This window comes from Ctenocephalides felis, unplaced genomic scaffold (genome assembly GCF_003426905.1).
Source record: "Ctenocephalides felis isolate EL2017-DRISC unplaced genomic scaffold, ASM342690v1 CF-g0.4_SCAFFOLD_00845, whole genome shotgun sequence".
NCBI lineage: Eukaryota > Metazoa > Arthropoda > Insecta > Siphonaptera > Pulicidae > Ctenocephalides > Ctenocephalides felis.
In genome coordinates, this window is record NW_020536999.1 from 25,366,731 (window position 1) to 25,380,334 (window position 13,604).

At 28.0% G+C, this 13,604-nt stretch overlaps 3 protein-coding genes across 3 annotated transcripts; 1 reads left to right on the plus strand and 2 right to left on the minus strand.

Annotated features, from left to right (window-relative positions):
• Nucleotides 1–1,007: 1,007 nt before the first annotated feature.
• LOC113380947 (enkurin-like) lies at nt 1,008–2,564 on the minus strand. Its single transcript, XM_026619971.1, has 4 exons — nt 2,482–2,564; nt 2,055–2,287; nt 1,298–1,653; nt 1,008–1,211 (listed from the first exon to the last, which is right to left on the minus strand). Exons 1-4 carry the CDS (start codon nt 2,562–2,564, stop codon nt 1,008–1,010), a joined length of 876 nt encoding a protein of 291 aa, XP_026475756.1.
• A 5,520-nt stretch (nt 2,565–8,084) lies between these two features.
• LOC113380957 (neurogenic differentiation factor 4-like) lies at nt 8,085–9,038 on the plus strand. The gene is made up of 2 exons (XM_026619979.1): nt 8,085–8,230; nt 8,768–9,038. The coding sequence occupies exons 1-2, from the start codon at nt 8,085–8,087 to the stop codon at nt 9,036–9,038; spliced, it is 417 nt and encodes a 138-aa protein (XP_026475764.1).
• Nucleotides 9,039–9,234: 196 nt separating this feature from the next.
• Nucleotides 9,235–11,937, minus strand: LOC113372521 (protein phosphatase PP2A 55 kDa regulatory subunit). Its single transcript, XM_026612861.1, has 6 exons — nt 11,747–11,937; nt 10,801–10,952; nt 10,456–10,684; nt 10,033–10,380; nt 9,733–9,959; nt 9,235–9,647 (listed from the first exon to the last, which is right to left on the minus strand). The coding sequence occupies exons 1-6, from the start codon at nt 11,751–11,753 to the stop codon at nt 9,279–9,281; spliced, it is 1,332 nt and encodes a 443-aa protein (XP_026468646.1). The 5' UTR covers nt 11,754–11,937; the 3' UTR covers nt 9,235–9,278.
• Between the last annotated feature and the right edge of the window lie 1,667 nt (nt 11,938–13,604).

Below are 13,604 nucleotides of genomic sequence, written 5' to 3' on the forward strand. Positions count from 1 at the left end.
AACAAAACAAAATAAATTTAGAATATAATTTTTTTCATCCACACTTTTATATTTGTAGCTGGCACCACTGACTCATGAACCAGTAAACAAATGGCGCACTTTTTTTATTAATTGGTGTTGTTTTAATTAACTATTCGTTATTTTAAATATGTTTGATTTTTATACATGATCGTGAAAATATATTGAACATATGTGACTTATATTTTAGTTGTTATAACAATGCATTGTTATCAAATACACTAATGAAATTGACAGAGCTGTTCTTAAGTCATATTTTAACCATTTCTTCAAATTTTCTGATAAAACTTACATTTTTCAGTATATATCAAGTATTTATTTGAAACTATGGACGAAAACTTCTTGAATATAGAATATTTGCTTTAATAATGGACAGATTAAGGAATTACATGATCTGGATGAGATATAAATATTTTATGGCATTTTCGGTAAGTTTATATAGATGGTAAAGTATATATTCATAATACTTTTGACTTTGCACAAAACTTTTGGATTATAAGTTGTATTCGTTTTTGTAATAGACGATAAAAGAATGATATGCCTAAATAACAAGCTTTAAATATTAGTTTCTTTGATAGTGTGCCTTTGTAATTTTTTTTATAAAGCTTTTCACATAAAATTAAACCGTTCAAACATATACGTTTCAATATTTCAATATTATAGATATATATATATATATATATATTTATATATTATATAATATATATAAATTAAAAAATATAATATTAACAGTTTATTGTATTTATCATAAATAGTACAATGTGCAATAATATTACTATAAAATATATAAATAAAATACAATATGTCAAGTAAAGTCTCATAAATTATCAATAAATATTTAATTTAGCAAGAAAAGTATAAGAATAATATAATAATAGCTAATATAATACTACTATCACTATAGAATAACTATATAATAATTAAATGTTGAGTTCTACATCGATATGATTCTCTTGCATATTAGACTTATATAAAAAAAAAACTTTATTCTAATGGCATCCACAGTGGCAGTGGTGTTTATGATCATCATATACATAAATATATTTATTGGCTTCCAGAGACAGTATGTCTTTTTCTAAAGTCCTCAATTGTATTTCCAGCATTGTTTTCTGATTGGCTTTACTGATGGTATCGACTAGCAGTGGCAGTTTATTGAATTGCTTCAACAATTCAATTCTGTTGTGCTTTAGTCCCTAAAAAATATATTTATATATAGTAATTTAGAAATGGGTAATATAAGTCCCATATAAATGGAATATATAATTTTATTCCTTCTTACATGTAACAATTCCTCTCTTTCCTCCTGAGACACATAACCATTTCTCGCTTGTCTCGATTTTCTCTCAGTCTCTTCATGCAGTTTCATCATTTCTGCATTTTCACGTTCCTTTTGAAACTTTTTTATGTACTTGGGTATTTTTCCATAATTTTTCTTGTAGATATATTTGGGAATCAAGCCTGAATTTTCCAACTCAAATGTATCACCTTTAGCACCATCAACAAATCTTGCTGGAGGAACATTTGGTTTCGATTTGACTGCTTTGCGAATATTGTGGGTTTTCCAGTTTTTTTCAAACTCTGTGAAACAATTTTCGCAAAGCCTCGTTCCTTTTTTACGGGGGGAACAGGATTTAGCTAAAAGGGGGGAATAAATATTTTATCAACAATGAAATTGCGAATTGCACTGCCTCTTGAGTATTTACATGTAACCAATCAAGACAAGCGTAAACTTTTTTAAATCGTTTGTAACATAACATTTTGTTATAAAACTAATCAGTTTTATTATTTGTGGTTTTAGTAGACCCTTTAGGGTACAGTATATTTCAATTACAAGACTGTTGAATATATATGACAAAATATATGGTAGTGGATGACAAATGGCGCGAGTTCCTATAAAACGTTCCGTTATCTTATATTTATCAGAAAACTTATTAATTTTAGAATTAGTGGATCAGTAGACACTCTAAGACATAACATAAATTAATAGTGCATTATGCACAACACATTAAAAAAACACAAATTAACTACACTATTACCTCTAGGTGGAACAGGAGCCCGTTTGCAATCCTCTCCAAGCAAACACTTTGGTTTTCGTCCTTCTTCATTGACAGGGGGCATCCTTGAATAATTACCGCCACCAACGCCTGCTCCTTGTCTCAGAAAACCTCTTGGGTCTGGAGGCGCTGTTTCCGGGCGACCCATTGTGCGATGAGTCGGTTTCCGGGAGGAAACTTCTTTTAAAATGGCACTTTTGTGCTGAGACTGATACCTGGAGGTAATAGAATGAAAACTTTATTAGTTTATTATCAATTAATATTTTTAATTGATAATAAACTAATATCATTATTAATTATAATTGTAATATTCTAGGTGTTAACATCTATCAATAATAAATAATTCATAAAAGATTGCTAAATAATAATAATAATATTATTATCATTTATTGTCTTATTACTTTTTTACCTATCAACATGATGATAAGTTTTATCAATGGTTTTCAAAATATCACAAATATTTTCTCCATGATCTAAGAAGTCGACGCACATTTTTGTAATTTTGCTCGTTTTAAATTTCTACAAAGTAATGTTTGTATTTTATAAATCGCTAAAAAAATGAAGTAAACAAAAAGAAGTTTGATCAATATTTTCAGAGCTGCAGGAATATCCATAGTAACATTTTGATAGATCAATAGAATAATGGTTTTCAATATTCAATTGTAATAATACTATAATAATAATACATAAGTAATAATAATATAATAATATATTTCTTACATATTAAATATGTAATTAATATTAATATTTATAATTTAATAATTTTTAATGATCATAAAATTATTTAAAGCTTTAAAAATTAAATAATTTTAAATCTGTGGTTCAAAACTTGACTAAAAAATTTTTTCTGTTTGGGGATATTATATATTTTTAAGGCGATTTTTGAATATACTAATTTATTATAGGGCCTTATGATATAAAATAAAATTATAATTCATTGAGTTTTGTACATTTTACTTCAAGTTTCAAATAATATATGTATTTAATTTTGTATCACGCTTGATACAAAACATACTGGAGTAGATTCAGTATAATATAAGAATTTTTAATATTGAAAATAAATAGTTAACTTTTACTTTCTAACCATCTTTGAAGACATATCATTATCAAATATATAGTTTAAAAGTTATAGAAGACACATAGGAAACATTTAAACTCCATTTCCATTTCAGAGTATATATTCCAATTGGCAAGAAGGTACAAAGTAAAAATTATTAAAAGAAAACTTATTATGCACTTGAACACAAAGATTGTGCTTTTCTACAAAGAAGATCCTCGGTAGAATAAACGAACACATATGTGTTATTATATACCAATAAGTGATACTGTATGCTTCTTCTTTGCAGTTATGCACTTAAAAAAAATATTAATCATTTGATACTGAATTCTTTTTTTAAGTTAAGATTACTCAACAGCAAGTTTACTGAAAGCCAATTCTTAACTTATACAAAAAAAATATCAGTGCACACTTAATTCTTTTTTTTATCATGTTTAATCTTTGAATTTTCTTTGATTTCATACAAACATCATGATTCTAAAAATCGTCATCAACAATTATTGCCAGTTTATTAACATTTTTTACCTGATTTAGGTTCAAGATTGATCCAGAAAGAAACAAAATTGATCTCCTGATCCATTGCAGAGAAGACAAGATGAATAATGGTGAATAAAATTTGAACTTGAAATTGAAAATAATAAATAATAATGAATCATAGAACATATTAATGCAAAGATGATCTACAAGTAAGAAAAAATGACTATACAAAGTAGAATTTAGAACATGAAAATCGAATTGCAAAGCTAAGCCATTGCAAATCACTTTTATAATTAACGCTTTGCAAAGTATTACAAATTTTTTAATGACTTTTAAAATTAAAAACTATTGTGTCATATTAAATTTAATTTTTGGAATTATTCTTATGGCAGTAGTTAACATTATATATTAAACTTAAAGAAAGAATTATTTGAATTAATGATTGATTTAAGCAACAATTGAATCTTTGTACAATGATGTGTATCTGTTCAGGTCTATGGTATTATATATCGTATTCTTAATCAACATTTGATGAAGGTATATAAAAATAATTGGAACTTGGTTATAACCTTAACTTTATAAAGTGATATTAAATGCATATATTTAGATTCATAATTCAACTATTAATGAAAATGGCTTATTGCAAAATACTTACTATTCCAGTATCCAGGTAGATATAAGTTCATAGTGATCGATTTGAATTTTCTGTAAATTGCGCTACACCTGTAGATATTATTTCCCTGACAAACTATTAGGCTTCAAATACATATATAATGAAACATGGTAATCATAACTAATATTATTGCTTATTAAGATTACATTTTTAGAATTGTTTGTTTGAATTTTTACTGGAAAAAATTATGTTCCTTTGCAATGAATTTCAACTAAATAAAATGACTTTTTGAAAACACAAATTTATTCACATGAAAAGCCTGTGAGCATGTAAAATTATTTACCTAAATACTCTTGTCAATGTAACACGAGAGTATTGATATATTTAAGTTATAAAGCCAAAGTATTTGGGTTAGGTGCAGAATGCTGACATTCGAGACATATTGGAAAGGATCGGGTCTGTATTTTAAAATATAAATAATAAATAAGAAATAAATTTTGAACTAGTGAATTAATTGAACAGTTATGTAATAGTAGCACAACAATAACTAATAATAAATGAAAGCAAAAATGAGATTGTAGGTTAATTTAATGTTCTATTTAAACTTATAATAAAGATATAAAGTATTGCATTTAAATTAAATTATATTATATACATATAACATATTCATTTATGGCCATTGTATATAAATATACTATTTTTAGAAAATCCAGAACCCAAAATTTAGATTCAGCTAGAAAAACTTCGTGTTGAGGATCTTAGATATTTATATAATTAGAATTTACTAGAACTACTTCTAAGCCACAACAACATTTCTTTAAATCTATTCTACTCACTAAAAATAAAGTTAATATAGTAAAAAACAATAGCCATTTTTAATTAAACTAAAACCACAATAATTAATATCAATTTCACAAAACTTTTCACTCAATCCAACTGATGATTTCTTTGCCAATGATAAAAGTTTAATGAGAATTATAAATGAAATTATGTATATTATATTAGTAAAAATAAAGTTAATATAGTAAAAAACCATAGCCACTTTTAACTAAACTAAAACCACAATAAATAATATCAATTTCACAAAACTTTTCACTAATTGTCAATTCAACTGATGATTTCTTTGCCAATGATAAAAGTTTAATGAGAATAATAAATGAAATTATGTATATTCTGATTTTAACTACTTGTTATAAATTGTATATTAAAATATCATTGTATATCATAATATAAATAAATAAACGTCAAAATTGAATCAATGACAGTTTGTTTCATCGTCTACATACGATATAAAACATGATTTTGGTCTCCAATTGGAACATTCTGATTCGTCCGACCGGCCGTCCCTCAACCAATAAGATATTACCTTTTGATACTCGGATGTGTCTGCTACCCTGGTATTTCATGTCGCTTTTGCACCGAAATTTGTTTGACTTATTGAACGACTTGTTTAGCATACATATATGAAAGACTTGCGTTCGGTAGGCAATTGAAACGCTTTGATTGGTCCAAGAGGACTTCCTAGAACCAATAAGAATAGCCGAAAATATCGCTAACAATTCTCTTCTTATACTCCGACGTGTCTGCTACCCTGGTATTTCATGCCGCTTTTGTACCGAAATTTGTTCGACTTTATGAGAAAAGCAATGTTATATGGATAGACTTAATGACCGGAGAGTGTCTGGGCTCCTGGTAGATTTTTCGATTCCGAAACGAAATAATTGCGCTGCAATTATCGCGGCTGATGGCACCAGTATTTTTAATATACTTTTTTTTTATTTCTGCTAATTTTAACAATTAGATTACAATACAATGTATTAAAATTAATGTTAAAAGTTATGATATTGAAAATCAAAATCAAGAAGAAAAAAAAATAGAATAAGAGGAATGTGATAAGAATAAGAAATATATACTTAATAATATATATTATTACGTTTATTGGTAATACATATTTTATCAAGCTAATATATTATTTATTGTAACTTTTGATATAATAATTTTAACAATTTTATAAAATTACATAATAATTACATAATAATTTAAAAAAATATAAAAATAAATGGTTAATTATAATGGACAATAAAATAAATGTTTTTCGTTTATATCATGAATATATTTCATTTACATATACACCTATACATAAAATGCAACTATGAACATTTTCTTATAATTTTTCGATTATATTACATCGTGTATTTATATATTATAATATATTGCATATGTATAAATAAATCAATATCGATGATGATTATGAGATGATGTCCTCTAAGCATATCCATATTCGGCGGCTCAGGTGATACTGAAATAAAACATAAATCTTATTATAAAAAATGTTAAATATAATATGTAGGTTGCTGTAGGTCATTATAATTAGAAAAGATGATAAAAGTGAAAATATTAGTGTATTTATTTTTTCTGAATCTTTTACATTATTAAAAATGATTTGAAACGTTAGTAAATAAATTTTGTTTTATATGGTATAGTGTATATTAGACAAAATTAAATTGTATACTGTAATTGTATAGTGTGTATCTATTATAATATATTATCCTTATACTTATAAAGGACACAGAATATAAAAATATACTTAACCAACGCCACTCATTTAAATCTCTAAAAACTTATAGAATAAAAATAAATGTAAATAATAAAAATAAAATTATATAATGAACAATATTGTCTAAAACCACAATGTTCTACAACATGTCAGTATACTCATAAATTGTATTTAACAATATCAAATTTTCAAAATATTAAATAAATGCATAAAAAAATTGCTAGAGTACTATAGACAGCATAGTGTGCTAATTATATATATATATTTTTATTAAATATTAATCCTTCAAAAGCTTTTTTTATTATCTAATCTCCTATATTACCGCCTAAATATTACACATTTGAATAAACCACTTAACTAATCAGCACTTCGGGGGGCTGATAAGGAAAAATGAAATTTATTGGATTTGTGAAAAACAAGAGAAGAGACAGAATCGCAATCGTTTAAATAAATACATAATTATTTATTTAAAAAATATATTTTTTAATCACTTAATAATTATTAATGTTCTTCAACATGTTCTAAAAAGTTTGTTCGAATAAAATCTTTTACTTGTATTTTTGTTAAAAAAAATAATTATAGTAAACTCATTAAATAATAATATATTAAAATTACAATGTAAACTAACGGTGCGTCCTGCACAGTTCTCTAAATATATTTTCAGATAGTATTTTCATATATTTCAATTACAATTTTACATAATAAACAGTGCATCCTGTAAATTTTCTTATAAATACATGGTAACGACCTGACAAAGAGTGCTAATTTATGAAACGTTTTATCACTCAAATTATTGATTGAAAACCCAATAATTTTAGTGTTTGTCATCATAATAGATTCATTGGATATTAACAGGTTCAAATCACAAGATCATAGTACTATGTGTCCTGGAGGGCTTCTTGAAACTATGTAAAATAATCAAACGTGCACCAGTCAAAGGTGCTTTTGAACAAAATTTCTCATAGATCAAAACTTTGTTGAAAAATGCATCCGTTTTAATATTTACCTATCGTAATAGAATCTATGAAAAATAACATTCAAAATTAGTAAGTATTTTTGAATGTACAACCATTTTCCACAAAACCTCACCTGGAGTACAAAAAATCCATTCGCAATAATAATTGCGGTACCTACAAAGAAAAATAATCATTAATTACGCAAATACGGTTCTGTACATTCTCACCTGTCCATATGAGATAAAAAGCTCCTGTAATAAATTTGTATGAAAGCACATTGATATTTTATTAATCAAGCAGAAATCCTCTAATTAAATTAAAAAAATAACAGTTATATATTTATATCATTATTATGACTATGGAAAACTCGATAAGGAAGAAATCATTCTCCGATTCCTTCAGAAATTCGATTAAATTGAAAGCTCGCAGGAGCAAAGCGAACGCCCGCGAACGGAACCGCATGCACGGACTGAACGCAGCCCTGGACCGATTAAGAAGGTACCTCCTAAAATTGGATTTAGAGCACTCTGAATTGCCCTGTTGTTATATGTTGTATGAAATAATTGTAAATTATTTAGTTTTAAATAAATGCATCCCATACATCATTCAAATTTAACGAGTGGTTTAGAATTTGTGAACAATGAGATGTTCTAGAGCAGCTTGATTTACTTTATAAACACAATTTAATATCGATACATAAACTTGATTCTTTGCCTTTTACATAACTTTTTATAAAAAAGATTAATAATTAAGATGCATTTGCATTTAACATATTTTCACAAAATTAAGTAATCTACAACTGTGACTAATTTAAAAAATGATAAGCAACTATTTATACATGAAATTTATGTATTTACTGAATCTTGGAATAACTAGATGAACTATGTATGTACTATAAAACCTGCATTAGAACAAATATGTACAAAATAAAATCAGCAATGACTTTATCTAACATCACAAAAGTCTCATAGCAGCTAATAATTTAACATTAAGATTATTACCTATCCATTACTATTATTACTATTTCTATTACAGGTGTATTCCTATCCAGACCCAAAATCTGAAGCTCTACAGCCCCCATTACAGCCAGACACAAAAACTATCAAAAATTGAGACACTACGATTGGCACGAAACTATATCACAGCTCTGACAACTATTTTGTCAAAAAATCGCAGTTTGCATCCTCAAGAATTTCTTCAAATTTTATCCCAAGACTTGAGTCAATCCACTAGCAATGTACTGGCAGCTTGCATTGGACAGAAAAATTATGAGATCTTGTATCGAGAGTTTGAAATTTGTGATTAATATGAAAGGGGTGGCGCATGCTGTGGTAATGAACATAAAATGTATAATTATAATTAAAATTGAAAATAAACTAAATCCCAATCTCATCAAGTACAATATAATTTATTTACGATTTTTTTTTTCATTTTGTTAAATAAGTATAATCATATGAAAATTCTCATAATAATAGTAATATCATTAACCTACATCAAAGGAAAAAAGAACAGTTGCAATAGGAACAAAATGACAATTTAGTAGACATTAGAATTTATCTTGGAAAAGATAGAGGTTATTAGTGGCAGCCACTGCAATTATATTCTCCGTTGGATGCCAAGCGGTGTGAAGTATTTTTTTATTGAAATCCAAACAATCAACAGAGATTTCATCCTTCTTCCGCTTGCCACCAACTCCAACCTTGCGAGGCTTAAGGATTGTCTTCGGCTTAGCAATGTCTCTGCAAGCCTCCAGAGTCACCTCTCGTCTAGTCTGACGATCAAACACACGGAAAAAGTTGTTGTAGGAACCAGTCATTATGGCAGAGTCATTGCCATTCCAACAGCACTCAAATTTATCAAAAATACAATCGTTTTCATATAATGAACACAGTTTTGCACGAAGATATTCATGTACCTGAAAAGTAAAAGTCACAGTAATATAAAAATATTTTTTTTGTCTCATTTTATTGTTTTGTGAGATAAATATTGTTTTCTCTTACCGGGTAAGTTTCTATAGGTTTGGTTTCCATGTGAAGATCCCATACTTTAACACTGAGATAATCTCGAGAGATCATATACCTGCCTGAATTACTAAGCTTTACATCACTTATGGAACTAATTATTTCACTAAAAAAACTTCTATTTGTTGGATCTTCAGGCTCTTCAAACATTTTAGCATGCCTATCACATAAGGCGCTGGCCCTCATATCACAAAGGCGTATTGTGCCTGAAGAAAGAACATTTATAAAACTTGTATAACAACAAAATCATTATTTCATATCAATAGGTCTTAGCATTACCTTTACTACTGGAATAAACAAAAAGATTACATTCGGTCGGATGAAACTCTGCGGCCGTAATGACCTCAGTCAGTTCCTCCATATTTGTGGGCTTAATGTCCACAATGTTAAAACTTTGATCTGTAATTTCCAGATTCCAAAGATTAATTCGGAGATCATCTGCTGATAAATAGGTTTCTTGATCGGAATTAACAGAAATTGAATTTATATGATAGGTGTGCGCATTAGCAAATATTCTACGGGGAGATGCTTCAACCATTAATTCCATAGGTTTAATAACTGGCACTCGGAGAGAGGTAATAAAGGTTGGGTCTCGGATTTGACCATTTTCCTCTTTAGTATTATAACCTGTGAATAAAATAGAAGTTAAAATCTATCCTTTGCATTTATAACTATCCTTTATAACTTTGTGTTTATGTTTACCTTCTATCCTCTTATCACGTTCAGACACTTTCCACAATTTAATAGTTTTATCATTGGTCGACAGAAGAAAGTGTGCCTGATTTTTTCTCCTGAGCCATCTAATTTTATTAATTTTCTCCTCAATTTCCAAACTTTTTAAATAATCAAACTCGGGTTCGTGAGATTGAAATGTTGAGTATACATTGTACTCACCACGACGGGGTATTGAAGTTTTTGAGACGGAATCTCTCTGAAAAGAAAAACAAATATAATGCTTTTAATTTTGCATAATTAAAATAAGTTTTTATATCTATCTATTAATAATCTTGTAATAATTCTTTGCCCATCATATTTTACAGCACTGACCTGGAATATAACAACTCGACCCCCTTTATCACCAGTGGCTAATAGTTCACCATCATGATTAAATTCAACGCAAGAAACAATATCTGCTTCAGTCACATCATCTTCTAGCGTTCCTTTAACTTGTGAAAAACACCACGACGTGTCTCCATTTCCTAAATAAAAAATAGAAGAAAACACATTAAAAACATTTGTTTTTATGCAGATTAATTATCCTTGTATCAATTGTTAAATAAAATAGATTTCTTACTTATCCAAAGGTACCATTGAATCATGCTTAACATCATGTACAACATAAATGTATTTTTTTTTTAAACAAAAGGACTTAAAGTACTTGATTATAATATTTTCCATATAATAATTGGAAACATTCATGAAATATTTGATGGTTTTCAAAATGTCAAATAGTTGACAGCCCAAAAGTTTTGCTTACTAATTTTTTAAATATGCCAAGAATTTATATATAAAATTCATGAAATATACCTTCCATGCACGTCCTCAACCAATAATAGATATTATTTTATTATTACTTAATTTAAAATAAGAAATTTCAGAAAAATGTACTTGAAAATTTTGAACTTGTTTGATTTTTGATAGAGGTTATAAAACAATATTTTTTGGTGGTACTGTTTTGTTTTTGGAATAAATGATGCAGGAGAAATAAAAGCATAACTAGATCGCTAAATTTATTATAAATATGTTGTTAATAAGAAATTTCGGTTGGGCATTTCAATTGCGCAAATTAGAACAATAACAGACGCTACATAACCAACAATCATTATACGTCAAAAATTATAAATTCGAAAGAATCTACGAGTATTTGTTTAATAATTGCACAACTATATTGTGAATGCATATTCAAAACTACACAAATTCCTAGTATTTTATCAAGTATCCATTATCCATTGTAAATTATGCGAAATAATCCCAAAAACGCATACAAACTCACCGGCCATATCAAATATTGTCACTTATATAACAGAAATTCATTAAAACTTTATCACACAATCAATTACACGCTAGGAATACGTTATTAGTTTTATCTCAATCATAAACTTAACATTAAAATTACAAACAATTGCCCGTAGAAAAAATGCAAAAAGGTGCAATGGCGACACTGACCAAAACGTGTGCGAGAGGAGGGGAAATTAGTTTCGTCCTTGCGAACCAGTTCATTAACCAGTGCTACCACCTGTATTGAGTGCGAATTATGAGTGGACCCGGAAGGTAATAGATGGCACCACAGAACAAGGATAATGAAAACAGATTTTATATTAGTGTCAAAATTTTTACAAAATAATGATCAAAATTTAACATAATCCTATTTGTTGAATTACAATTATATAAAGTCATGCTTTAAATGAACAACACTTGTAATTAGTCATCCAAGGCTAAAATTAACTAGGGGGGTGCATGGCACCATGCCTAAAGGCAAATTGCTGGAACGTCCTGTACCGTAATTAAAAATCTTGGTACGGAACTCAAAAAAATTTACACAAAATGTGTACACATTATTAAAATCTCTATACAATATCTGATAATTTGACGTACATAACCTCTATCTCAAGTCCATAACATCTGGACCTGCCTTTCCAAAAATTTACTCAGTTCTTTATCTTGTCAATACAAGTGAAATCTTTTTTGAATTATTAAAATCGAACGCTCCGTTCTCTTAAAAACAGAATTACCGTTTTTGGCACTTTTTGCCCCGAACGGCTAGACCTGCCTTTGCCAAAAACTAATCAGCACGTTTCCTGATCAATATGAATCGAATGATTTTTGAATTATTTAAATCGGTTGATCGGTGTTCCCGAAATTGTCGACGAAAATTTGTATTCGCACACACACACACATATACATACACATTTTTTAAGGTATGCCAAAATATTCAAAAACCTTTGAAACGTAAAGATATATAAAAATTTTCATTTTCGATTTTTTTGCGATTACTATAACTTACCTTACGGGCAGTTAACTAGTGGTGTATGGCATCGTGCCTTAAGGCAAATTGCTGGAACTTCCCGTACCGCAACGAAATGTTCGAGGAATATTAAATGTTTTCAAATAAATTAGATATACTGTAATAATGTCTAATACTTATTTATAAAAATTATATAAATTAAATAACAAGGTAAAAATTATTCATTTAAAGTTTATAAAAGAGCTTTAGAACTTTAGCCATAATTGAATTTGAAATTTGAATTATTTTCGATACACAAAAAAATTTTCAAAAAAATTCCGTACAATTTTTCAGAAGTTTTGCTATTTGTATTAAATCCGTTATAATTCAAAGTATAAAAACAATGACATGACATCTTCCTTCCACCAACCTTTACTTTTACTATGAACAGCCGTATTAATCATATGTCCTAATTTTGTAAAACTCGATTGTCTTGCAAAAGTGATATTATTCCTCGGCGGTAATGGAGGCGCCTGTGACGTCGAATCGTTTCCTTGTGGGGGCTTAGCCCCCTGCGGGGACCATAGGCCCGAGAAGACGCCTGGTTGCGGCGTTTTGGCAACTTCTCAGCCCTGTAAAGGAGATTGGAAATTTACAATTATAAATATACTTTGAATTCTCAATTATGTAGTTTTATATGAAATAATAATAGTTTCAAAAATAGAATTTTGTTCAATTCACTGAAATTTGTTCGATAGTTTCACAAGTCTGCATGCTGAGGTAATTAACACTAATAAACGCTAATAAGTTAAAAACTAATTAGCAACAAACTGAAACCAGCAGTAATATATCATATCTTGAATGTAATTTTGAATATATTCAACAGAAATATTAAATTATACTATAA

Coding starts and splice junctions, on each gene's coding strand:
- LOC113380957 (XM_026619979.1), top strand. CDS start 8,085: ATGACTATGGAAAACTCGATAAGGAAGAAATCATTCTCCGATTCCTTC. Junction 8,231..8,767: donor GCCCTGGACCGATTAAGAAG/GTACCTCCTAAA, acceptor TTTCTATTACAG/GTGTATTCCTATCCAGACCC.
- LOC113372521 (XM_026612861.1), bottom strand. Junction 10,685..10,800: donor GTCGAGTTGTTATATTCCAG/GTCAGTGCTGTA, acceptor TTTTCTTTTCAG/AGAGATTCCGTCTCAAAAAC. Junction 9,648..9,732: donor AACCTATAGAAACTTACCCG/GTAAGAGAAAAC, acceptor TTTACTTTTCAG/GTACATGAATATCTTCGTGC.
- LOC113380947 (XM_026619971.1), bottom strand. CDS start 2,564: ATGTGCGTCGACTTCTTAGATCATGGAGAAAATATTTGTGATATTTTG. Junction 2,288..2,481: donor ACTTATCATCATGTTGATAG/GTAAAAAAGTAA, acceptor TATTACCTCCAG/GTATCAGTCTCAGCACAAAA. Junction 1,654..2,054: donor GGCTCCTGTTCCACCTAGAG/GTAATAGTGTAG, acceptor CCCCCCTTTTAG/CTAAATCCTGTTCCCCCCGT.